This window comes from Rhinoderma darwinii, chromosome 13 (assembly GCF_050947455.1).
Source record: "Rhinoderma darwinii isolate aRhiDar2 chromosome 13, aRhiDar2.hap1, whole genome shotgun sequence".
Lineage (NCBI taxonomy): Eukaryota > Metazoa > Chordata > Amphibia > Anura > Rhinodermatidae > Rhinoderma > Rhinoderma darwinii.
This window is the reverse complement of record NC_134699.1, coordinates 6,358,830-6,385,867: the sequence shown is the minus strand read 5'-3', so window position 1 is coordinate 6,385,867 and position 27,038 is coordinate 6,358,830. Positions and strand designations below refer to the sequence as shown.

Below are 27,038 nucleotides of genomic sequence, written 5' to 3'. Positions count from 1 at the left end.
ATAAACCTGACACTTCTTTTACACTAAGCATTTATTTTTTTAAACACACGAGCGTGAAAAAACGTATCGCATGCACTACAATGAGTTTTCCCCATTGCTGTCAATATGAAACCTAAAGCAAAGCGTGACGCGGTTTTTTCAGCACGTAAAACGCAGCAAATACACGCCATGTGAGCGGGATAATGTACGTTCACATCCACCACGCTCTATATGTAGATTAATCCTATGTGTAATGGCGGATATGAGGCGAGCCGGGATGAAAGGAGGTCACGCTTCAGGACTGCAGCCGGATCCATACAGGGGTCAATGCATTTAGTGACCTCACCCCAATGTAAAAGTACTGGCACCCCTCACCCCACATTCAGAGTCCACCACCCACCCAATACTCTGGACCCCATGACCCCGGTCTTCACTGCCCCCCCCCCTGTACTGGTGCCCTCACCCCATTATCCAGTAACCCGTATATTTTACCACATCCGCGGCTATCCACCCCCCCCCATCTCCAGCTTAACTTCTCTCAGAAGACGTCGCACCCTACGACCCTTGACCTTCCCCCATGTAAGCGAACACAACAGCCTCCCTGATAAGCCGGGTTGCCCCCGTTATACAGAATACACCCAATACTGAGTTAAGAAGACCCGTTACCCACCGTCTTCTCCGATTTCCCGGTCTCTACGGCCTGTCTCCGCCCAATCTGCTACTCGACTGCCGACTCCGCACGTTATCAATTTTAAACTTCTCACACAGTCCAAACTGACGAATAATAGCATCACACGTCAGAGGCTTTTTTATTGGCCCGCTAAACAGGCGGTGTCATACTGTGGATCTCTGGGAAATGTAGTAAGCGGATGTATGTGTAATAGTTACTGAGAGCGGGTAAGAAACTACAACTCCCAGAATACGTCGCCATTATGCTGCTCTTCAAAGCTCTTTCCCGCCCAACGTGTTATTTTGGTGAAACTTTATTAGTCAGTTATGTGAGGAGGCGCGGTTCTAGCTATACGAATGTCTATACATAAGATATAATACAAAACAATCATGTAATACACATCACGTGCCCAGGACATGCTGAGAACAGGCATTCCTTATAATACACAGCTCAGCCACCAAGGCTATGTTCACACGGAGTATTTTGGGGGAGGAATATCTGCCTCAAAGTTCCAAACGGAATTTTGAGGCAGATATTCCTCCCCCAAAATACAACGTGTGAACAGCAATTATCGCGCCGTTTTTCGCCCGCGGCCATTGAGCGCCGCGGGCATAAAACAGCGAGATATACGCTTTCTCCTGCCTCCCATTGAAGTCAATGGGAGGTCGGAGGCGGAAGCACCCGAAGATAGGGCATGTCGCTTCTTTTTCCCGCGAGCAGTAAAAAGACGCCGACGCCTCCCATTGAAATCAATGGGAGGCGTTCTCGGGCCGTTTCTGCCGAGTTTTGTGACGCGGTTTCCGCGTCAAAAAACTCGGCAAAATACCCCGTGTGAACATAGCCTACGGCTTCGTTCACAGCTGCGTCAGGGCCCTGACTGACACAAACTGAAACCGTAGGTTTCCGTTTCCATCACCGTTGATTTCAATGGCGACGGATCCGGTGCCAATGGTTTCACAGAGCCCTAAACGCAGATGTGAACGAAGCCTAAGGGGCGGCTCACGTCAGCGTTGCCCTTCCGTTGAGGGGTTCCGTCGGGTAAACCCCTCAACGGAAAACTTAGCTTCCGTTTGCGTCACCATTGATATCAATGGTGACGGAAACATTGCTAATGGTTTCCGTTCGTCACCATTCCGGCAGGTTTCCGTTTTTGTGACAGAATCAATAGCACAGTCGACTGTGCTGTTGATTCCGTCTGAAACAACGGAACCCTGTCACAACAGTGACAGACGGAAACCATTAGCTAGGTTTGCGTCACCATTGAGTTCAAAGGTGAGGGAAACAGAAGCTGAGGTTTCCATTTGCCTTTCCTTTGCGGGGTTCACCCGACGGAACCCCTCAACAGAAGGCCCTTAGCCTGTTCACATCTGCGTTGGAGCCTCCATTAGAGGCCTATGTCGCAGATCCAGCCGAACATACCGGAAACAATAGTGTCTGCACTGTGTCTGCACTGCCAGAAGCTGGGCGTTGTGAAGAGAAGTGGATGATACTTCTCGTCAGAACGCCCAGCTAGTAAAAGTAGTAAAAACGCCCCGATGTACGCACATAATACACGCCCAGTTGGACTTTTGCAAGCCTCATTTGCATAAATACAAAAATGGGCATAACTTGGCCAAAAATGCTCGTTTTTTAAGAATAAAAACGTTACTGTAATCTACATTGCAGCGCCGATGTGCTGCAATAGCAGATAGGGGCTGCAAACTCTGGTTACAGAGCCTCTTTAAGGAAACAGCGTAAGTAGCTGAGCTACGCTGTTTCCGTAACTCCCATAGTAGTGAATATAACATGGCGAGCTATGCTGTTTCCGTAACTTGACCATATAACCAGGAAGTGAAGTGGCTGGAAGACAGCGGAGCCGTGTAAGATAGAACAGGGATTAGGGGGCCCCGTTCTAGAGATAGGTGCGGGTCCCAGATGTCCTGTGGATATGTCATAAATGTCCTTCATGGAAAAACCACTATAAATGCCGCAGTCGCTATTGACCGTGGCATTTAACTAGTTAAACGGCCAGGAACATCGCCATCGCTGTTCCTGGTCGTTAGAGCAGCGTGTCAGAAGCGCAGACCTGCAGTGTATGGCGCGGGCTCAGCGCGTGAGCCCGCTCCATACATCATCCCCTCCCCGCTCCATGATGTGCCGGCACTGCGCTGCCGATCCCTTGACTGCCGACTTTTAGACAAGATTTATTCTTGCTAAAAACTGCGTCTTATAGTCCAAAAAATACGGTAAATAGAGAAAATCCGCAACAGAAAAGCAGCGATTCCACAGAATAAATTGACACACTGAGGGTTAAAAAGCTGCACCGCAGGTCAATTTATGAACCATTTTCGGCGGGTGTTTTACGCAGCGTGCGGGCGAGATATGTTTAAATCTCATCCACTTTGCTGATACTGTAATACGCTCAGGATTTTCCTCAATGAAATCCGTTGTGAAAATCTGCAGTGTTTACACTACGTGTGAACCCGGCCATAGAACGCCCTAGTCCTAAAAAAAATCTACTGCCTGAGGTCTGTATTATGAGGTTCTGCAGCAGCTGAGGTGTGTATTATGAGGTTCTGCGGCAGCTGAGGTGTGTATTATGAGGTTCTGCAGCAGCTGAGGTGTGTATTATGATTTTCTGCGGCATCTGAGGTGTGTATTATGAGGTTCTGCGGCAGCTGAGGTGTGTATTATGAGGTTCTGCAGCAGCTAAGGTGTGTATTATGAGGTTCTGCAGCAGCTGAGGTGTGTATTATGATGTTCTTCAACAGCTGAGCTGTGTATTATGATGTTCTGCGGCAGATGAGGTGTGTATTATGACGTTCTTCAACAGCTGAGGTGCAAATTATGAGGTTCTGCAGCAGCTGAGATGTGTATTATGATGTTCTGCAGCAGCTGAGTTGTGTATTATGATGTTCTGCGGCAGCTGAGGTGTGTATTATGACGTTCTTCAACAGCTGAGGTGCAAATTATGATGTTCTGCAGCAGCTAAGGTGTGTATTATGAGGTTCTGCGGCAGCTGAGATGTGTATTATGAGGTTTTGCAGCAGCTGAGGTGTGTATTATGAGGTTCTGCGGCAGCTGAGGTGTGTATTATGAGGTTCTGCGGCAGCTGAGGTGTGTATTATGAGGTTCTGCGGCAGCTGAGGTGTATATTATGAGGTTCTGCGGCAGCTGAGGTGTATATTATGATGTTCTGCAGCAGCTGAGGTGTGTATTATGAGGTTCTGAAGCAGCTGAGGTGTGTATTATGAGGTTCTGCAGCAGCTGAGGTGTATATTATGAGGTTCTGCGGCAGCTGTGGTGTGTATTATGAGGTTCTGCGGCAGCTGAGGTGTATATTATGAGGTTCTGAGGCAGCTGAGGTGTGTATTATGAGGTTCTATAGCAGCTGAGATGTTTATTATGAGGTTCTGCATCAGCTGAGGTGTGTATTATGAGGTTCTGCAGCAGCTGAGGTGTATATTATGAGGTTCTGCGGCAGCTGTGGTGTGTATTATGAGGTTCTGCAGCAGCTGAGGTGTATATTTTGAGGTTCTGCGGCAGCTGAGGTGTGTAGGATAAGGCTCTGCAGCTGCTGTCAGTCATTATATACATATCACATATCAGTCAGTCTATACAGAGACCGGTATATAATATCAGCCTCTAAATGTGTTATTATAAAAGATTAACGCCGGGTGCGGTCCTTGTGTTGCGTACTGAGAAGCACCCGACAGATAAGTGACTCAGCTGCTCTGCTACATCTTCCTCGCTCACTTTCCCTGTCTTATCATCAGTGCGCACTGCTCGCATACACGGATTTCCAGAGCTCTCGCAACGTTTCTCTCATCTTGACCAGTTTGGACAGTGGTTTTTTAACTTGAACTGTGGTGGGCCCCGATTTTGCAGCCGCGATGCAGTCATCTCAACGAAGCCTAAATAAGATGGAGGTTTTCTTAAACCCACCCTTGAAACAGGACAGACTAGTCTGGTGGGTGTAATATCACCCACTAAATGCTACCCGATTCTTCGCGAGTGCCCACTTGGGTGGAGCCAATCTACATGGTAATCACTTAAAGTTGATGGCTTCGTGAAAATTATCGGGAGCCACTCGGATGACGCGAAAAACAGCCCGAGTGCCACTCGATCGTTTGCAAGAAGGCTGGAGCACTAGCCTTTGACCTTCTGACTTGCACTTTGAGGGAGCGCACATAATCTTATGGGCTGAATCTATCACCAAAAATACTTCTGTTGGTGCAGAAGGCGCGGTGCGAGCAGAAATGCAGTGCTGGACATGTGGTGGGGGTTGCCCCAAGATTGCACCATTTTAGGAAAAATATTTAGGATCGATCAGAATCAGAAGTGGGTGTCTGGTACCCAATATATCGAAAGTTTCCAATAGGTGTAGCTCAAGTTTTCTGGGTCCCGATGCAAAATTTAAATACCCCTCCCTCTCTGCTCTCCTTGTATTTTGAAAAGGTGATTTTGGGACCCCCTATAACTATACTCTCCTCACCACGGGAATGCACCCTCAAAATTCCTTTAGGAAATGAATACTCTAATGAGAATGGATGAGCTTGTAGCTAATGATACCGGCGGCTATGATAAATGCCGCAATATCTGCTGCCCATGGCCCACGGACCGTGCTGCTGACAGCCACCCGCATTTGCGGGCGCTGCTCCCATATAAAGTTTGGGAGCACGGCCCGTAAAACGCAAAAAATAGGACATGTCCTATCTTGTAGGGAGCCTTTCTAAGTATATGGGAAGATGTCCATGGGCAATATAAACGAATGGGTCCGTAATTACGGATGAAATCTACGGTCGTGTGCATGGGCCTTAGGCACATATTTACGGGTGTGTCCGGGCCGTAGAAATAGGCGGCAAAAAAACAGGACAAGTCTTATTTTTGGCATTTACGAACGGTGCTCCTATACTTGATACTGTGAGCATGGTCCGCAAATGCGGATAACACTCCGCGGTCCGTCCGTGCAGTAGTTACTGACCGTAAATACTGCACGGACGTGTGTACGGGGCCTTAGGCAGAAGACTGGCATGTCCTCTCCTATTTCTTTCTATCGTGCACCCTTTATTACATACCTTATACCAAATACATCACAACCCCGCACCTGAGACGTCGCCCTCCCAGCTCCACACCTTCGATTGCCTCGGCTGCCACCACCTTAATAGGGTCTGGCTGTGCCCCTCCTGCCACGACTGCCACACTCTGCGTAAAAGTACACAAAATATCCGTCCTGGAACCCGCAGGGAATTCCGCCCGAAAAAACGCACTAAATTGAGGTGCAGATTTTTGGGGGGAACCTCCGCTGCAGAAACAATTTTAATTTATTCTTACCCCCACCCCCGGGGGCGTTGTCATAGCAACGTGTCCCTCTGTTCTACGTGTCCCTCCTAGGATGATGCTGCATCCCATGTGACCTCTGCAGCCTGTGACGCCGGCCTGGACGGAGACAGGAAAAACGCATTGCTATGACCATGCTGGGGGGAGGGGGGAGCGTATTAAACATTTTATTATTTTGAAACCAATTTTTTTCTGATTTGAGATTTTTTTGCGCAAGTATGGCAGCTTTTCCGCCAAAAAAATCGCAATATTTGCTGTTTGTTGCGGGTTTTGCCGCCCAATTGATTTCATTGGGGAAAACCTGCAACAAAACAGCAGCGATTCCGCAGCATAAATTGACATGCTATGGATTAAAAAAAAGCGACACCGGTCAAATTAATAACGGTTTCTCCGCTGATTTTTTTAATAAATCACATAGGTCTACGACAAAATGGCCGCCAATGGACATGACGCAGTGCTTTTCTTATGCGTTCCATAGCTTCCCCCTCGCTTAGTCTATGCGTCAGCTTGACGTCAGGAAGCAAAGCATGACGGGAAACGTCAATGCTTTGCGTGCTGTGCGTGATCAGATCTCGGGGCGCTGCCAGGGCAACGGCTCTCTCACAGCCGCGCCCCCTGATTGGCTATACACGGTCACCAAGGGAAGGGGCGGAGCTGCAGGGACGAGAGTCATCTCTGGGGGAGTGAGGGGACAGTGAGAGAGAGAGAGGTGTCCCCGGAGTGGCAGACTGAGAGCCCAGCGGGGCCCCTGCTGTGTGAGTATCACGGGGCCTCCTTCTTCTTCCCTGTATGTGTGTCCGTCTCCGGGGTGTGAGACGTATTTATAATGGGTGTGTGTCCTGTCTCATATTATAGTGCTATATGGGGTCTGTGCTCACCTATCTACACTGTATATATAGGATCTCCGTATTGTGGCCCCCATTATGTGTCAAGGGCCCCACATTCAGAGGAGCCTCCGTGTAATTGCCTATAAAGAACTCTGCAGCGTCCATTGAATTCCATCCATTCATTTCAGTGGACACCAGTGCACCTCCAGATGGGTGTGTTCCCCTTTAAATTGCACTATATGTTCTTATAGGGGGAGTCTACAACGTTTCAGGGCATGCTGGGAGTTGTAGTTCAGCAGCCGCAGATTGCAGACCACTTTATTGTCGCTTTCTCAGTGGATAGGAGGGTCTCCCACTAGATTACCCATCGCTGAGGGTCCCAATAATCACAGTTCTGGAGGACCACCAGCCTCCATTGTCTGCAGTGGACCCCCATATGTTTCTATAGAGGCCATGTATTTTTTTCCATAACTCCCCTTAGGATTGCAGTGCTCCCCGAGATCAACTTTTGGATTGCTAACTAATGTGGAGCTACAAGTCCCAGCATGCAGCGTGCCCCATCCTGGACAGTGACTCGTGTGGCTACTGGTCTATAGAAAACATCCACCTCTAATGCCCAGCGCAGTAAAGCGGGTACAGATGTGTAATAACCTTATTATGCCACAGTTCACTGCATCACCAATAACGCCGCTCAGTCAATCACAGGACGTTCTGAATCACTTTTTTGGAATTTGTCTTGGCATCACCCTGAATCATGTGACCCACTGACATAATGACTCTCCATATAAAAGTAACGACGGTTATAGTCAGAAAAGGAAATTCTACTAACGATCCGTCATAGTAGTTATATTCTTGTATATAGGGGGCTGTATTATAGTAGTTATATTCTTGTATATAGGGGGCAGTATTATAGTAGTTATATTCTTGTATATAGGAGCAGTATTATAGTAGCTATATTCTTGTATATAGGAGCAGTATTATAGTAGTTATATTCTTGTATATAGGGGCAGTATTATAGTAGTTATATTCTTGTATATAGGGGCAGTATTATAGTAGTTATATTCTTGTATATAGGGGGCAGTATTATAGTAGTTATATTCTTGTATATAGGGGGCAGTATTATAGTAGTTATATTCTTGTACATAGGAGCAGTATTATAGTAGTTATATTCTTGTATATAGGGGGCAGTATTATAGTAGTTATATTCTTGTATATAGGAGCAGTATTATAGTAGTTATATTCTTGTATATAGGGGCAGTATTATAGTAGTTATATTCTTGTATATAGGGGGCTGTATTATAGTAGTTATATTCTTGTATATAGGGGGCAGTATTATAGTAGTTATATTCTTGTATATAGGGGGCAGTATTATAGTAGTTATATTCTTGTATATAGGAGCAGTATTATAGTAGCTATATTCTTGTATATAGGAGCAGTATTATAGTAGTTATATTCTTGTATATAGGGGCAGTATTATAGTAGTTATATTCTTGTATATAGGGGCAGTATTATAGTAGTTATATTCTTGTATATAGGGGGCAGTATTATAGTAGTTATATTCTTGTATATAGGGGGCAGTAGTATAGTAGTTATATTCTTGTATATAGGGAGCAGTATTATAGTAGTTATATTCTTGTATATAGGAGCAGTATTATAGTAGTTATATTCTTGTATATAGGAGCAGTATTATAGTAGTTATATTCTTGTATATAGGGGCAGTATTATAGTAGTTATATTCTTGTATATAGGGGCAGTATTATAGTAGTTATATTCTTGTATATAGGAGCAGTATTATAGTAGTTATATTCTTGTATATAGGAGGCAGTATTATAGTAGTTATATTCTTGTATATAGGGGCAGTATTATAGTAGTTATATTCTTGTATATAGGGGCAGTATTATAGTAGTTATATTCTTGTATATAGAGGAAGTATTATAGTAGTTATATTCTTGTATATAGAGGAAGTATTATAGTAGTTATATTCTTGTATATAGGGGGCAGTATTATAGTAGTTATATTCTTGTATATAGGGAGCAGTATTATAGTAGTTATATTCTTGTATATAGGGGGCAGTATTATAGTAGTTTTATATTCTTGTATATAGGGGGCAGTATTATAGTAGTTATATTCTTGTATATAGGGGGCAGTATTATAGTAGTTATATTCTTGTATATAGGGGGCAGTATTATAGTAGTTATATTCTTGTACATAGGAGCAGTATTATAGTAGTTATATTCTTGTATATAGGAGCAGTATTATAGTAGTTATATTCCTGTATATAGGGGGTAGTATTATAGTAGTTATATTCCTGTATATAGGAGCAGTATTATAGTAGTTATATTCTTGTATATAGGGAGCAGTATTATAGTAGTTATATTCTTGTATATAGGAGCAGTATTATAGTAGTTATATTCCTGTATATAGGGGGTAGTATTATAGTAGTTATATTCCTGTATATAGGAGCAGTATTATAGTAGTTATATTCTTGTATATAGGAGCAGTATTATAGTAGTTATATTCTTGTATATAGGAGCAGTATTATAGTAGTTATATTCTTGTATATAGGGGCAGTATTATAGTAGTTATATTCTTGTATATAGGGGGCAGTATTATAGTAGTTATATTCTTGTATATAGGGGCAGTATTATAGTAGTTATATTCTTGTATATAGGGGCAGTATTATAGTAGTTATATTCTTGTATATAGGGAGCAGTATTATAGCAGTTATATTCTTGTATATAGCAGTATTATAGTAGTTATATTCTTGTATATAGTGGCAGTATTATAGTAGTTATATTCTTGTATATAGGAGCAGTATTATAGTAGTTATATTCCTGTATATAGTAGGCAGTATTATAGTAGTTATATTCTTGTATATAGGAGCAGTATTATATTGGTTATATTCTTGTATATAGGGGGCAGTATTATAGTAGTTATATTCTTGTATATAGGGGGTAGTATTATAGTAGTTATATTCTTGTATATAGGGGGCAGTATTATAGTAGTTATATTCTTGTATATAGTTGGCAGTATTATAGTAGTTATATTCTTGTATATAGTTGGCAGTATTATAGTAGTTATATCCTTGTATATAGGGGGCAGTATTATAGTAGTTATATTCTTGTATATAGGGGGCAGTATTATAGTAGTTATATTCTTGTATATAGGGGCAGTATTATAGTAGTTATATTCTTGTATATAGGAGCAGTATTATAGTAGTTATATTCTTGTATATAGCGGCAGTATTATAGTAGTTATATTCTTGTATATAGGGGCAGTATTATATTTGTTATATTCTTGTATATAGGGGGCAGTATTATAGTAGTTATATTCTTGTATATAGAGGACAGTATTATAGTAGTTATATTCTTGTATATAGGGTCAGTATTATAGTAGTTATATTCTTGTATATAGGGTCAGTATTATAGTAGTTATATTCTTGTATATAGGGTCAGTATTATAGTAGTTATATTCTTGTATATAGAGGACAGTATTATAGTAGTTATATTCTTGTATATAGCGGCAGTATTATAGTATTTATATTCTTGTATATAGGGGCAGTATTATAGTAGTTATATTCCTGTATATAGGAGCAGTATTATAGTAGTTATATTCTTGTATATAGGAGCAGTATTATAGTAGTTATATTCTTGTATATAGGAGGCAGTATTATAGTAGTTATATTCTTGTATATAGGGGGCAGTATTATAGTAGTTATATTCTTGTATATAGGGGCAGTATTATAGTAGTTATATTCTTGTATATAGGAGGCAGTATTATAGTAGTTATATTCTTGTATATAGGGGGCAGTATTAGGGCATGACCACACATGGCGGAATTCCTCCGCAACTGTCCGCATCAATGCCGCACAGAATCTGCGTTGCAGATTCTGCAGCGGATCTGCACAAAATGTGCAGAAAATTGATGCGGACTGGCCGCTGCGGACTGCAGGAAAAGTGCTTCTCTTCTCCCTATTCAGTGCAGGATAGAGAGAAGGGACAGCACTTTCCCTAGTGAAAGTCAAAGAAATTCATACTTACCGCCCGTTGTCTTGGTGACGCGTCCCTCTTTCGGCATCCGGCCCGACCTCCCTGGATGACGCTCCAGTCCATGTGACCGCTGCAGCCTGTGCTTGGCCTGTGATTGGCTGCAGCCGTCACTTACACTGAAACGTCATCCTGGGAGGCCGGACTGGAGACAGACGCAGGGAGTTCTCGGTAAGTATGAACTTATATTTTTTTTTACAGATACATGTATATTGGGATCGGTAGTCACTGTCCCGGGTGCAGAAACAGTTACTGCCGATCGCGTAACTCTTTCAGCACCCTGGACAGTGACTATTTACAGACGTCTCCTAGCAACGCTCCCGTCATTACGGGAGCCCCATTGACTTCCTCAGTCTGGCTGTAGACCTAGAAATACATAGGTCCAGCCAGAATGAAGAAATGTCATGGTAGTAAAAACAATACGCTCCGCAGCACACATAAGATCTGCGGACTTCATTGCGGAATTTTGACTCTCCATTGAAGTCAATGGAGAAATTCCGCCATGAGTCCGCAACCAGTCCGCCACTGCTCCGCAACAGACAGAGCATGCTGCGGACACCAAATTCCGCTCCGCAGCCTATGCTCCGCAGCGGAATTGTACGCATCGTGTAAACGAACACTGCTAAATTAAAGTGAAAGTCAATGGAGAAACGGCTCCGCTGCGGATTAACGCTGCGGAGTGTCCGCAGCGGAATTTAAGTGAAATTCCGCTATGTGTGAACCCGCCCTTATAGTAGTTATATTCTTGTATATAGGAGCAGTATTATAGTAGTTATATTCTTGTATATAGAGGAAGTATTATAGTAGTTATATTCTTGTATATAGAGGAAGTATTATAGTAGTTATATTCTTGTATATAGAGGACAGTATTATAGTAGATATATTCCTGTATATAGGAGCAGTATTATAGTAGTTATATTCTTGTATATAAGGGGCAGTATTATAGTAGTTATATTATTGTATATAGGAGCAGTATTATAGTAGTTATATTCTTGTATATAAGGGCAGTATTATAGTAGTTATATTCTTGTATATAGGGGCAGTATTATAGTAGTTATATTCTTGTATATAGGGAGCAGTATTATAGTAGTTATATTCTTGTATATAGGGAGCAGTATTATAGTAGTTATATTCTTGTATATAGGGGGCAGTATTATAGTAGTTATATTCTTGTACATAGGAGCAGTATTATAGTAGTTATATTCCTGTATATAGGGGGTAGTATTATAGTAGTTATATTCCTGTATATAGGAGCAGTATTATAGTAGTTATATTCTTGTATATAGGGAGCAGTATTATAGTAGTTATATTCTTGTATATAGGAGCAGTATTATAGTAGTTATATTCTTGTATATAGGGAGCAGTATTATAGTAGTTATATTCTTGTATATAGGGAGCAGTATTATAGTAGTTATATTCTTGTATATAAGGGGCAGTATTATAGTAGTTATATTCTTGTATATAGGAGCAGTATTATAGTAGATATATTCTTGTATATAGGAGGCAGTATTATAGTAGTTATATTCTTGTATATAGGGACAGTATTATAGTAGTTATATTCTTGTATATAGGAGCAGTATTATAGTAGTTATATTCTTGTATATAGGGGGCAGTATTATAGTAGTTATATTCTTGTATATAGGGAGCAGTATTATAGTAGTTATATTCTTGTATATAAGGGGCAGTATTATAGTAGTTATATTCTTGTATATAGGGAGCAGTATTATAGTAGTTATATTCTTGTATATAGGGGGCAGTATTATAGTAGTTATATTCTTGTATATAAGGGGCAGTATTATAGTAGTTATATTCTTGTATATAGGGAGCAGTATTATAGTAGTTATATTCTTGTATATAGGGAGCAGTATTATAGTAGTTATATTCTTGTATATAGGGAGCAGTATTATAGTAGTTATATTCTTGTATATAGGGAGCAGTATTATAGTAGTTATATTCTTGTATATAAGGGGCAGTATTATAGTAGTTATATTCTTGTATATAGGAGCAGTATTATAGTAGTTATATTCTTGTATATAGGGAGCAGTATTATAGTAGTTATATTCTTGTATATAGGGGGCAGTATTATAGTAGTTATATTCTTGTATATAGGGAGCAGTATTATAGTAGTTATATTCTTGTATATAAGGGGCAGTATTATAGTAGTTACACCTCTTTATTTTTCTTCCTGCAGATTATCTCCGTTCTCCCATCAGTCAGTCGTTACTGACATCGAGGCTGGATGACGCTTCTCATGTCCTTGCAGTGGGAACCTTAGATCCAGGGCAGCAGTCAGCGCTTCGTCTGTCTCTTCTCTTCCATGCGGTGCTGTGTTCAGCTGTTGCCTCTCTATCCTAGGACATGATATGGTCTCACTCCTGAGGATGGAGGGAGGCAACAAAAATATTGTTCAAAACTTTATATGTAAAAAACTTTCCCAGAAAAACTTTAACCCAAGTTGCTGCAGCGAGTCTGAGCCGGGGACACTGCTGAATGGAACGTCACCCACCACCCCGGCCGGTGCCCAGGTTGCTTCACCCCTGCAGGTCACCACGGCTGAAAAAGTGCTGCAGGCGCTGCTGGAAGCCTCGGAAGAGTTTGAGTTGAGGTACCGCAGGGCATTCAGCGACCTCACCTGCCAGCTGCACATCACCCTGGACACTGCGTATCAGAGCTTCGAGCAGGTGGTGCACGAGCTGTTCAGGGACGGCATAAACTGGGGACGCATTGTGGCTTTCTTCTCTTTTGGGGGGGCCCTGTGCTACGAAAGTGCAGACAAGGAAATGGAAGTTCTCATACCTAGGATTATCGAGTGGATGGCCACCTACCTGGACACCGCTTTAGGACCATGGATACAAACAAATGGAGGCTGGGTGAGCGGTGGGCATGTGGGGTGACTGAAAAGTGGGCATGGAGGGTAGGTGATCCGAGGGTTATTGTTGGCAAATTAATATTTAGGGTGGGTAAGCAGTAGACTTCGCCTGTGGCATAGAGGGTGGATCGTAAATGACCATAGGGGTGTTGGGTATAGTGCAGCAGCAAGATGGCGGTTGCGGGAGGGTGAGGGGTATGTGTGGTGGTAACGTGTGGCTTTTTTCATGTATATGGGACATATTGTCTCTCCGCCCGTGTACCTGGCTGATCGCCCGCGCGTGGCGTAGAGTCCCTAGCGTCATTTATTCGTGTACCTCATACCTCCGGGGGAATTTTGATGGGGGAATTCCACATTTTATTTGCTACAAATCTTCATGTCCTATAGGTATTCTCTTCGTCAGTATGGAATAATTGCAATGGGATACTCTTATTTGTTTTACTGGGCTTTCCCTTTCAGCAGCTTCCCATATGGACGTGGCTGTCACTGACCCATTGTAGTCAAATTTAAAGGGAAACTCCACTTTTGCACGACCTATTTATCACATGCCACCATTTATTTTTTTTTCCTCCTTTCAGCCCGAAAGCAACATTTTTAGAATTTTGCTGCATTCCTATGACCAAAGAGCAGTGCATTGTGGGAGCTCAGTTACGTAAAACTAAGCTGATTGGTCACATGACTGTCTGTAGGTCAGAGGAACCCTGTGGAATTTGTACTTCTGCTTTAGGTGTGAACGGAGAAGAAAATTGATATTGCTTCAAATCATGAGAAGACTAGCGACATAGTAGGGTCTCGGGCGATTGTGACCTAAATCCAAATCACGGTTAATTGAACATATAACCTCAATTATGATTATTTAGACCACACCCCTTTTTACACGCCACGCCTTTATTTGCATGCCACACCCCTTTTTACATGCCACGCCTCTATTTGCATGCTACACCATTGAATTAATATTTATCCCGAGCCTGCTGTATATTATTGTATATCATATACCCCCGACTACCCTCCACACAGTATAATGCCCCCGTAACTGCCCCAAATAGTTTATACCGCCATAACTGCCCCCATAGCTGCCCCCACATAGTATAATGCCCAGATAGTGCCTAATAATAATATACATCCTCACCTAATCTCGTTCTGACAACGAGCGGCTCAGCGCAGACAGGCGCGATGACATCACTGCCTTGCGTCTTTCTGCGCCGTTTTGTGAGCGTCTGGCGTAACATAGTGAATGGTAGAGCAGGGACCTCACGGCTCCCTGCTTTACCATTGTATTTAACGGATTCTGCGTCCTGAGGACGCAGGTACAGTTAAAATGGGGGGGGGGGGGTGAAAAAAATAATACGCAAGATGACTGCAATTAATTGCGCTGAACTTAGTGTTTTTTTGTTGTTTTTTTTCAATTGTCAGCCCTGTGAAGTAGTTACTTTTTAATGTCTATTTTTTTGTACTGGGAAAGTGGGCTCCGCTTTTCGTCTCTGGATCTCCCACAATGTAAATCAGCAGAGAATGAGACATTGAATTAGCAGGGAACTGAGATGCTCTGCAGCCTGGGAGCTAATTGAAAACCAGCGCAGCTTTGGAGGTGACTGGAGTATGAGATGATGTAACAAGATGAGTAAAGTATTTGCAAAGTTACTCAATAGGTGAAATGTGGTGAGAAGGTGTGAACTGCGCAGGTTGGGTGTTCTCGTGTGCTGCGGACTTGTTTCTAGGGTTGAGGTCACTGATGATGATGATTAATATGTGAACAATGTGAAGAATGTCATTGTCTCCTCCTCACCTTCCCGTCAGGACACTCCTGAGAACGCAGCCGGGGATCATGCCTGGACTTAGCCCACAGCTCATTCTTCTGGGGCCGCATGTAAATAGTTCTCACTGGGGCCGGGAACATTCCAGCAAAGGGAGAGCTGGTCAGATAACATGCGGCCCGTGACGAAATCCTCCCCCGTCACCACTGCAAACTAATAACATAATGGCCCGACTTCTCCTAGAACGGTGACCACTTGTTGCTGCTAAACCAGGGGGGCAACTGCCAATGGGGCGTCATTTTTATTTTTTTACATGTAGTCAGTCTTTAAATACATTACATTCATACTCCAGAGCTACACTCACAATTCTCCAGGCTTCAAAGCTTAAATCTCCCAGCATTCCTTCCTGGTTCAGTGTCTGTAGAGAGCTTGCTCTGCTGATTTGCATTCTGGGTAATGTCTTTACACCAGTGCTCTGTACAATTACCGGATGTTCGGAGGTGTCTGGCTGAAAGCTTTCTATCCAAATCCAGTACTAATCACAGAATAGTGAGTGCAGCTGTGGAGTATAATACAGGATGTAACTCAGGATCAGTACAGGATAAGTAATGTAATGTATGTACACAGTGACTCCAACAGCAGAATAGTGAGTACAGCTCTGGAGTATAATACAGGATATAACTCAGGATCAGTACAGGATAAGTAATGTAATGTATGTACATAGTGACTCCACCAGCAGAATAGTGAGTGCAGCTCTGGAGTATAATACAGGATGTAACTCAGGATCAGTACAGGATAAGTAATGTAATGTATGTACACAGTGACTCCACCAGCAGAATAGTGAGTGCTGCTCTGGAGTATAATACAGGATATAACTCAGGATCAGTACAGGATAAGTAATATAATGTATGTACACAGTGACTCCACCAGCAGAATAGTGAGTGCAGCTCTGGAGTATAATACAGGATATAACAGGATAAGTAATGTAATGTATGTACACAGTGACTCCACTAGCAGAATAGTGAGTGCAGCTCTGGAGTATAATACAGCATATAACTCAGGATCAGTACAGGATAAGTAATGTATGTACACAGTGACTCCACCAGCAGAATAGTGAGTGCAGCTCTGGGGTATAATACAGGATGTAACTCAGGATCAGTACAGGATAAGTAATGTAATGTCTGTACACAGTGACTCCACCAGCAGAATAGTGAGTGCAGCTCTGGAGTATAATACAGGATGTAACTCAGGATCAGTACAGGATAAGTAATGTAATGTATGTACACAGTGACTCCACCAGCAGAATAGTGAGTGCAGCTCTGGAGTATAATACAGCATGTAACTCAGGATCAGTACAGGATAAGTAATGTAATGTATGTACACAGTGACACCACCAGCAGAATAGTGAGTGCAGCTCTGGAGTATAATACAGCATATAACTCAGGATCAGTACAGGATAAGTAATGTAATGTATGTACACAGTGACTCCACATCAGCAGAATAGTGAGTGCAGTTCTGGAATATAATACAGCATGTAACTCCGGATCAGTACTATATTCTTAAATAACTTTGTTACTGTGCCCAGCAGCCATGTTTTTGACCCCCCCCCCCCCCCCCCGGCTTCTTCATCAGATTGTTCCATCGCTTAGTAAGTCCCGTGTGAATGACCGGCCGCAGCAGGAATCTTCACATAGGAAGGTAGTACTATCTGTGCCTAAATTATTTTGTAGGGAACGTGTGTTCTGCTTCTCTAATAAGGTGATCTTGCATATTTGGCCGCACTGGGGGAATATACTGTATGGACACCATTATTTTGTACATCTCTGGGATAGCGGTCAGCCCCGACACCTCCATAAACATGAACTCGCATGCTGTTACAATGGAAGGTGGCAGTGATGGGGTTAGTAGACACCTCCGGCACCGCTTCTCTCCCCAGGTAAAATCCAACCTGTCTCACCTGCGTTTTCCGAGGTGGAAGGACTGATCGCTCCATAGACGTTAGATGTGATTTACTAGTCACCAGCGTGTATAGCAGTGATCCAAGAGGATCGGCTTCCCCCTGGGATGATTCTATGGGGGATCCTGATGTCTAAGGGCGGATATAATTATTTGACTAACCTTCTCTTCCTTCCCCGCAGGAAGCTTTTGTCAGTCTCTATGGAAGCGACTCCGCAGCCAAATCCAGAAAGAGCCAGGAACGCTTCGGGAAGTGGCTGCTCACTGGAGTGACCCTGGCGGGGGTCGCCCTCCTGGCCTCCTACGTCATCCGCAGATAGACCTCCGCCCGCTGGACCCAGATAAAGGTGGGGGGGGGGGTTCAACATCAGCCATGACAGAGAATGTCTTATTCCCCCTTCATCCTACCGGATGTCCCAATGACAATGCAAAAATCGAATAAAAAGAATTGGGATTCAGACTCCGAACCTTTGTTAACCCTGTGTTGATCAGATCTGTGGCTGAATAAATGGTCGGGGTTTTGTTTTTTGTCCTGCTCATGCTGGAAGTCGCCGCGTTTCCTTGGTTTATATGTTTGTGCTGTCGCTGTGTGAGTGCTCGAAGATCCACGAGGCATTGTGAACCCCAGGGGGTCCCCTGGCCCTCTAGATCTAGAATAAGAAAGTAAGAAAGCCTAGCTGCATTTATTAAAGGGGTCCTCTACTTTCTCCATATCACCTGTTAGGACAGATGGGAGTCCTCTACTTAGCACCCCTCTCTATGGAAAGCTGCCCTCACCCAGGGGATCTAGTCACCCCTTCCATTGCAGGGCCATTGTTTTCAGTTACCGAGCAGTGGGACCCCCTCACCCATCGGACAAGTCATCTTCTAGAAATGTTAAAGGGATTGTCCACCCAGAGGGAAAGTGGTAACTACCTGAACTGATGGGGGGGATGGTCAGGATGCCCCTGAGGTCAGCTAATATCTCGCACCACCCATTGCAATAATTGGAAACCCTGTAATACATGGTCATGCGGAGTCCTTCAGCACAAGGGGGTCCTGGGCATGCGTAGACCTCGGGCAATGCAGAATCTTTACACGTCACATGGGAGGACCCTTGGCCTTGCGGTATGTGTGTCTGGTGGGTATAACGCTTCTGTGCTGAATTCTACATGACCGTTAATTCTTATAGATTCCTAATACACCAGAGACCCCCTCTCTAGCGGCACTTCAGTATTAGCAAGCAGGGTGCGGAGACGCTTTCTGAGGGTCTTACAATCCTTCCTTAGAACGGGTTAACTGTCCTGCAGCGTAAGGGGGTGCCCATTGTCTACCAGCATGCCAGTTCGCCTCCATGATCATGTTTGATATTGGGATTCTGGATGTGGGACATGATCAGCGTCCCTGCGGCAGGATTTTGAGTGTTTGTTTGTCTTTGTGTCTTAACCATAAAAATAGGATTTTACAATGATCCCAATCAATAACTGCAGTACTATGAGTTACCCTCTAGGGGGCCCAGAGTATAATAGTAAACATCTTTACATAGAGCCTGCTCTATAGGTACCAAATTAAAGCCAATATATGATTACTTATAAAAAAAAAAAAAAAAAAAGGCTAACTTGTGGCTTATGACTGTCACAACATGCTGGGAGTTGTAGTTTTGCAACAGCCGGAGGACCTCGGGTTGCAGACAACTGAAAATTGAAGGGTGCAGTGAGCACCAACAGCTCCCCACATTACAGGGGTGCAGGAAGCTGAGATATGAGGAGCTGTTTGCATACTGCAGCAGAGAGGACGTCACTCTTCCTGCAAACTATTGACTGCGTCAAAGGGCAGCACAAGGACGGCTATGGCAGCGCTACAGTGTGACGTCACTGCAAACATCTCCCCAAATCTCAGCTTCTTGAGTAGAATTAAAATCCCAAGAGATTGTATAACGTAATCATGAACAAAAAAAGATTTAGTAGTTCTACATTAGAAATTACCTAAGATACGGAGTACTGGGGTGCTGCTTTTATCATGATATATTTAGGTCCATATTCTTCTTTTTTTTTTATATCCTTAGAGATCAGGTTTTTTGTTTTTCTTTTTCCTGACCCAGCTCCTAATCTCCTTCATAGATAGAGAACTGATGACATGCTCACTGCCTGCAGCCACCACCAGGGGGAGCTCACAGTATACTGTTCAGTTGAATGCAGACCAAGCTCCCCCTAGTGGCTGCAGGCAGACCTGTTTACACAATGATTTGTCCCATTGATCTGAACAATAATCACTTCACGTAAACAGATTCTGATAGATTAATCTGGTCTTCAAATTCATTTTTTTGTTTAGTAATGAATAGGATCTATGGTCGGGGCCGTTACTGTATCTCCGATATCCGCATAATTTATTCCATTTTTTTTTTTTAATCACCTGTGTAACAAATTTCAATAAAATGCTATTATACAATTTCCCGTCTCCTGGATATTTGACCAGCTCCGGCTACAACTTATTATATATCCAGTGATCCTTTAACCCCTTAGTGACAAGCCATTTTTTAAATTTTTCCATCGTCTCATCCAAAGAGCTCTATTTTTTTTTTTGCGTCGACATCGCTGTATAAGGTTGTGTTTTTTGCTGGACAAGTTGAAATTTTTAACAGCACCATTTTAGGGTACGTATAATTTTCTAAGCTTTTTTTTGGGGGGGGGGGGGGGATAGAAAAAACCTGTTATTTTCGCCACACTTTTTTGCATCCTAAATTTACGCCGTTTACCGTGTGGTAGAAATAACACCATCTTTATTTAGTGGGTTGTTGCGATTGCATCAATACTCTGTATAGATTTTGAACGTTTTACTTCTACACAGTAAAAACGCTTTTTTTTTTCAAAATTATTTGTTTTTGTGTCTCCATATTTGAAGAGCCATAACTTTATTTTTTCGCCGATGTGGTTGAGTGAGGGCTTTTTTTTGCGGGAAGACTTGTAGTTTTTATCGATACCATTTTGGAGAAGATGCGACTTTTTGATCACTTTTTTTAAGGCCGGATTCAAAGAAAACAGTAATTTTTACATGGTATTTTATTTTTTACGACATTCACCGTGTGGGTTAAATGTAATAAGTTAATAGCCGGGGTCGTTACGGACGCGGCGATACCAAATGGGTGTAACTTTTTACTTAAGTTTTTTTTAATAATAAAAGCAGTTAAGGGGGAAGAGTGGGTTTTTTCATTTTTTTTTCTTCTTTTTTTCTTCTAGTCCCATTAGGGGACTTCACTATGCGATGGTCTGATCGCATTTATAATACACTGCAATACTTTTGTATTGCAGTGTATTATGCCTGTCCGTGTAAAACAGACAGGCATCTGCTAGGTCATGCTTCCGGCATGACTTATCAGGCATTCACTACAGGCAGACCTGGGGGCCTTTATTAGGCCCCCGGCTGCCATCGGAGACACAGACACTCGGCGATCTTATCACCGGGTGTCAGTGGGATGAGAGGGAGCTCCCGCCCTCTCTCCAAAACCACTCAGATGCGCCGCATCTGAAGGGTTAAATGGGTGCGATCGATATCGATCTCACACGTTCGAGCAGGGACGCCCCCAGCCCTCAGCTACGTCTGGCAGCCGAGCGCAGGGAGATTTAACGGCTCCCTGCTCTGTTTATTCCAATGCAGCGCCGGGAAAAGGCTATTGCATCAGAATAAAGCCCGTTACTGACCGATGTAAAAACACTATGGGCCGGTTATAAAAAGGAGGAACGTTACTTATATTTAAAAGAGGTTTTACAATCCGTAAACTATCCTGTTCTGATCCTGAGTTACATCCTGTATTATACTCCAGAGCTGCACTCACTATTCTGCTGGTGGAGTCACTGTGTACATACATTACATTACTTATCCTGTACTGATCCTGAGTTACATCCTGTATTATACTCCAGAGCTGTACTCACTATTCTGCTGGTGGAGTCACTGTGTACATACATTACATTACTTATCCTGTACTGATGCTGTTACATCCTGTATTATACTCCAGAGCTGCACTCACTATTCTACTGGTGGAGTCACGGTGTATATACACATTACTTATCCTGTACTGATGCTGTTACATCCTGTATTATACTCCAGAGCTGCACTCACTATTCTGCTGGTGGAGTCACTGTGTACATACATTACATTACTTGTCCTGTACTGATCCTGAGTTATATCCTGTATTATACTCCAGAGCTGCACTCACTATTCTACTGGTGGAGTCACTGTGTACATACATTACATTACTTATCCTGTACTGATCCTGAGTTACATCCTGTATTATACTCCAGAGCTGCACTCACTATTCTGCTGGTGGAGTCACTGTGTACATACATTACATTACTTATCCTGTACTGATGCGGAGTTGCATCCAGTATTACTTTCCAGAGCTGAACTCTAGTCTGCAGGCTTCCGAGCTTAAGTCACCCAGTATTGTGAGCTTGTTCTTGTGTTTGCGTTCTGGGAAGTGTTTTTGTACCAAGCACTGCACAGTCATCTGATTTAAGAAAAAGTACCTGTCCCCCTCCCCTATTATAGTAGTTCAGTTAGGTGTGAAACCGGCAAATGCATTGCCTGTTTCCAATGACAACCAGTAGAATTAGGAATGCAGCTCTGGAGTAAAAGGGTGAATTTACACGTAGTGTAAATACTGGTGATTCTCAGCAAGTATTTTCATTGCAGAAAATCAGCAGCACAATACGGTAGCAGCAAAGTGGATGAGATTTGAACAAATCTCCACGCGCTGTGTAAATGAGCGGAAGAATTCACAAATTGTATTTGCATATTCGCTACTTTATTGTTGTGAGTTTTCCCCATTGAATTCAATGGGGAGGTAAAACCAACAACATACGGCAGGTGTCGCGATTTTTTCCATGCCAGAAAAGCTGCAATTCCGCTTCAAAAATCACAACTCAGGAAATTATATTAGATTCACCCTGAATTCTGTGCTTCTTCGGTTCGCCCAGGCCAGCCTACCGGGATGGCATTTCATCCTACGTGACCGCTGCAGTGGTCACGTGGAATGAAACCACCTCATGGCTGCAGAACGCCAGAGGGATGGGTCGCCATGGTGAGCATATTCCTTTTTTACAGGCAGTTTTCTGCAGCGAACACTGCCTGAGTAACTGACCACAATTCGGTGCGTCTTTTTGGCCTGAACTTCCTGCGGGCCACAGGGTGGTATACGCTGTGGACCTTTCATGTATCACATCTGCGCTGTGTGAACATAGATGGATACAGGCTGCAAGATAAGCAGCCACAGGTCGCCCGAGCATACTGGGAGTTGTAATCTCACTGCAGTTGGAGGGGCTTGAGTTGCAGACCACAGGTACAGACCTGAATAAAAATTTCGGAAGTGTATTTGGGTAGGACTGATAGTGACAGAATGGCCGTTCACACCCGTATCACGTGGATTCACATTCGGTTTATTTGCGGACTGCTGGTGAACTAGTACAGACACTGCGGTTGGGTTGTAGACAGAGTTTGTGCTGGATCGGATCCGGTTCCTCCCGAGATCTTGTCTTATTTCTTCCATTCGTTCTTCTCGTAGTCCCACTTGGATGAGAAACCTTCAATAGGCCCCACACGCATGTCCAGCATCCTACGAACCTGCATCTCAATCCAGTCGTCCTTCAGGGTGTGCGGGAGAGGCGGGAACACTACGGGGGACAGAAAACCGGGTCAGTCCCACAGTACGGAGGTCCTACAAGAAGACCAGCCACCCATAATATCCTCACCGTGTACTCGCTGCCACCACACGATGAGTCCGGTTATGCCAAAGAAGAAGAAGATGGCGCCAAACACCGATTTCCACTCATTGGTCGGCTTATTCATGTCTGCGTACGTCCGGTTGAACTTGATGTGGTAAACTACAGGACGAGACACGGAAGGGTTAAGGCAGCACCCAATGAAGGACGACCCTTACACCAAGGAGACAGACACCGGACAGAGAGCCCCTGCAGGACTAGACCATCTCAGCCTGTGGCATTAGGGGTTTCTGAACATTAGGCTCATGGATCGGCTTAGTTCTAGCTTTACTACTATAGGTTATTTTTTTGTGTTTTTGTTTTTTTTACAGAATGGCGCATACTAGTGGTGACTGTCAGGTAATGCAGGGCAATGGACAGATCCATCTAAAAAGTATTTCCCATATCAGAGGGACAGATTGGACCTGCACTTATTTCCAAAGTTCCAAAGTGTCTCAACTACATCGGCGGCGCCCACGGCCATCACGATAACAGCCGACAAATTCTCAACCAAAAGGGCTCCACCAGCCAAAAACGAGAGTCTACAATGGAGACCTGCAGTAATGGGAACCAGTCGCTACTAATCACACTGTACATTACGTGATATCTTGTCTTCTGGACTCAGTTGCTTCCAAGGTCCCTTCTCCTTTTCCTTAAGGGCATTTTCCTGGGAGCTCAAACCATCACGGAAGGGGATGTCAGGCAGAGGAAGAGTCCGGTGGTCAAAATATGCCGGCTTAGTGTAATATGGTACCACATCTAACGATGGAAGACAGGAGGTTATTCATCCAGTAAATGTCACCATTGTACATAGGAGCAGTATTATAGTAGTTATATTCTTGTATATAGGGGGCAGTATTATAGTAGTTATATTCTTGTATATAGGAGGCAGTATTATAGTAGTTATATTCTTGTATATAGGGGCAGTATTATAGTAGCTATATTCTTGTATATAGGGGCAGTATGATAGTAGTTATATTCTTGTATATAGGGGGCAGTATTATAGTAGTTATATTCTTGTATATAGGGGGCAGTATTATAGTAGTTATATTCTTGTATATAGGGGGCAGTATTATAGTAGTTATATTCTTGTATATAGGGGGCAGTATTATAGTAGTTATATTCTTGTATATAGGAGGCAGTATTATAGTAGCTATATTCTTGTATATAGGGGGCAGTATTATAGTAGTTATATTCTTGTATATAGGGGGCAGTATTATAGTAGATATATTCTTGTACATAGGGGGCAGTATTATAGTAGTTATATTCTTGTATATAGGAGGCAGTATTATAGTAGTTATATTCTTGTATATAGGAGGCAGTATTATAGTAGTTATATTCTTGTATATAGGGGCAGTATTATAGTAGCTATATTCTTGTATATAGGGGCAGTATGATAGTAGTTATATTCTTGTATATAGGGGGCAGTATTATAGTAGTTATATTCTTGTATATAGGGGGCAGTATTATAGTAGTTATATTCTTGTATATAGGGGGCAGTATTATAGTAGTTATATTCTTGTATATAGGGGGCAGTATTATAGTAGTTATATTCTTGTATATAGGAGGCAGTATTATAGTAGCTATATTCTTGTATATAGGGGGCAGTATTATAGTAGTTATATTCTTGTATATAGGGGGCAGTATTATAGTAGTTATATTCTTGTATATAGGGGCAGTATTATAGTAGTTATATTCTTGTATATAGGGCAGTATTATAGTAGTTATATTCTTGTATATAGGGGGCAGTATTATATAGGTTTTCACTATGTAATTCAGGAAGGATTACTGCGCCATTAATATATACAGTGATGGAAATTGCCCTTTAAATGCTACATCGCCCTTTGCACGCATCTTCTGAACTCTTCGCTTATCTTGGGAAGTTGGGACTGATAACTGTTCGCCTCCTGACCTTGGAGTTCCCCGTCTAGGAATTGTCCACCCACGACGCTTCCAGTATTTTTAGGGGGTTTTGATGGAGGAACAGTTCACGTTGACAATTTCTTATAATTAGAGGAGGGACAGAACAAATCTCACGGTCACTTTCTTGCGCCTCCGCTCGGTGCGCGTCATTCATCTCATTCTCATCTTCCGGCGTCTCAGCTCTTATTCTGGGCCCTTCACATGTCCCATTTCCACCGGCCTCACCCCATTTCTTTGCCTTTACGTCTTAGTCCTATCAGATGTACCTCACGCCTCATTCTGTGCCCGCGGTGTCCTGTATATTATCCCAGGTGCCTCACACCTCGGTCCCTGTCACAGCTGCTTCATGTCTTTCTCAGACATTCATAGATTTTATTACAGGCGTCTCATTCCATGCGCCAATCAATTCCCTCGTCTTCTCGCTTCTTATTACCGGCGCCTCACACCTCATGGTTTGCCCTCCTCCCCCGCCGGTTTCTGTGCCCCTCACCTGTTACTGTATCATTTTAGTCCCAGCACTTACCGTGGTCCCCGTGGCCGTGGGCCGCTCTCATACAGACGGCTCCCAGAAGCCTCATTTTAGCCAAAAGCGGCGACTTCTGCGCCAGAACCGACAACATCTGTAATGGAAACGATCGTAGGTCAGGATGCGCCGCCACCTGATTACATCATCATAGACCTCGCCACAGGGCTTTACCCTCTCCTGCCCCTCCAGGGCCATGTCCTGTGAGGCATGAGAAGCAGTTCTACTCTCCTGCCACAGAGGGGCGCCGTTTTGTGGATGTCCTGGCACTGCCACCTGTGTGGAGCATTAGTTTGACCTCTGGGAACCAGGAAAGGTCAGAACGTCTCTTTCTCACCTTATCCCGTGGCCGTCTATTCACCTGCTGGAGTTAGATCTAGATTGTCAGCTCTTTGGTACAGCTGCAGTCTTTGGAATCTCCTGTGGTGTGTGGGATAACAGGGAGCAGCTACGAGGAGAGCGATTTTGGGAGCTGCTGGGAAGACGGCATGAGAAGCATTGCGTGCCCTGGCATCGCCACCACCGTCACTGCCCTGGCATCAGATGAAGGCCCTGAATCCAATCACCTCTTTATCCCCCACCCCCAAACCACAGCACCCCCCGAGCAGCACCCACATTTACAGAGCTGGTAGGGCAGTACTCACAGTGACGGGGAGGGAGCCGAGCTGCAGACTGCAAAATGGAGAAGGACTCGGGGACAAGATCTGGGATCACAGCCAGACACAGATTTTGTGAAAAAGCCAGGAGCAGGGCATTCTGGGACAGAGAGCGAGGGACGCCTTAATCCACCCCTCCCCCCTTAACCACATTGTAGCAGGGACTCAATAGGGGGGAGGGGGGGGGGGGTCACTTAATGCCGCCTTGTCCCCATCTCCACTTAAGACAGGTCGGCCTAAAAAGACAAGAAAATAAAAGTAAGATGGGTTCCCAGGTTGGGTTGGCGAGAACCAGTGGCCAGGCTCTTTATTTGTACCCGTGTGGCACAATTAGGCGCCACACACGCGACCGTAGGTTTTATCTGTAACTACGGATAATCTGCGGACCCTTACAGTATATTTACGGATGTGTCCGAGCCGTAGAAATGAGTTGCAAAATATAAAACAAGACCTATTCTTGTCGGCAATTGCAGCACGGACTCCCCATAGGAGCCTACGGCGCGGGCAACATTTATGATGGCTACGGATGTGCATCCGTAATTGCAAGAGCGTGGCTACGCGATGGCCGGGGATTCCCCAAGAAAGTGGCGCCTGAGCGACCATGTGACCTTTTCAAGGGGTACGGGACACGGTGACATCATTTGTAGCCTTTTTTTTTTGCGGATCTGTAAATACAGGATGAACTACAGGCCGTATTTGCGGACAGCGTAACAGATACACGGATGACCCCGTATTGGCGGACAGTTTTTTTTAAATATCATCCATTTGCCTGCAAATCCAGATG

General features: G+C 43.6%; 3 protein-coding genes across 6 annotated transcripts in view; 1 reads left to right on the top strand and 2 right to left on the bottom strand.

Annotated features, from left to right (window-relative positions):
• Window positions 1-5,983, bottom strand: part of TPX2 (TPX2 microtubule nucleation factor) — a 17,595-nt gene extending 11,612 nt beyond the window's left edge. Inside the window, exon 1 of one of the 3 annotated variants that reach the window (XM_075846956.1) lies at window positions 5,963-5,983. Coding sequence is in view for 1 of the 3 variants with exons in the window: in XM_075846955.1 (XP_075703070.1) it covers window positions 650-770 (121 nt within the window). In the remaining 2 variants the exon portion in view is untranslated. Of the gene's footprint in view, window positions 1-649; window positions 771-5,962 lie in introns of those variants that run through there. The other 2 variants (XM_075846955.1, XM_075846954.1) reach the window with 2 other exon arrangements.
• Window positions 5,984-6,517: 534 nt separating this feature from the next.
• Window positions 6,518-17,887, top strand: BCL2L1 (BCL2 like 1). Its single transcript, XM_075846675.1, has 3 exons — window positions 6,518-6,723; window positions 13,033-13,711; window positions 17,603-17,887. The coding sequence occupies exons 2-3, from the start codon at window positions 13,205-13,207 to the stop codon at window positions 17,738-17,740; spliced, it is 645 nt and encodes a 214-aa protein (XP_075702790.1). The 5' UTR covers window positions 6,518-6,723; window positions 13,033-13,204; the 3' UTR covers window positions 17,741-17,887.
• Window positions 17,888-22,810: 4,923 nt separating this feature from the next.
• On the bottom strand, window positions 22,811-26,352 carry COX4I2 (cytochrome c oxidase subunit 4I2). Of its 2 annotated transcripts, none has more exons than XM_075845068.1 (5): window positions 26,243-26,352; window positions 25,599-25,695; window positions 23,753-23,911; window positions 23,144-23,275; window positions 22,811-23,065 (listed from the first exon to the last, which is right to left on the bottom strand). In XM_075845068.1, exons 2-5 carry the CDS (start codon window positions 25,693-25,695, stop codon window positions 22,929-22,931), a joined length of 525 nt encoding a protein of 174 aa, XP_075701183.1. In that variant the 5' UTR covers window positions 26,243-26,352; the 3' UTR covers window positions 22,811-22,928. The 2 variants fall into 2 exon arrangements, with proteins under 2 accessions (XP_075701183.1, XP_075701184.1); XM_075845069.1 differs by lacking the exon at window positions 26,243-26,352 and adding an exon at window positions 25,936-26,099.
• Between the last annotated feature and the right edge of the window lie 686 nt (window positions 26,353-27,038).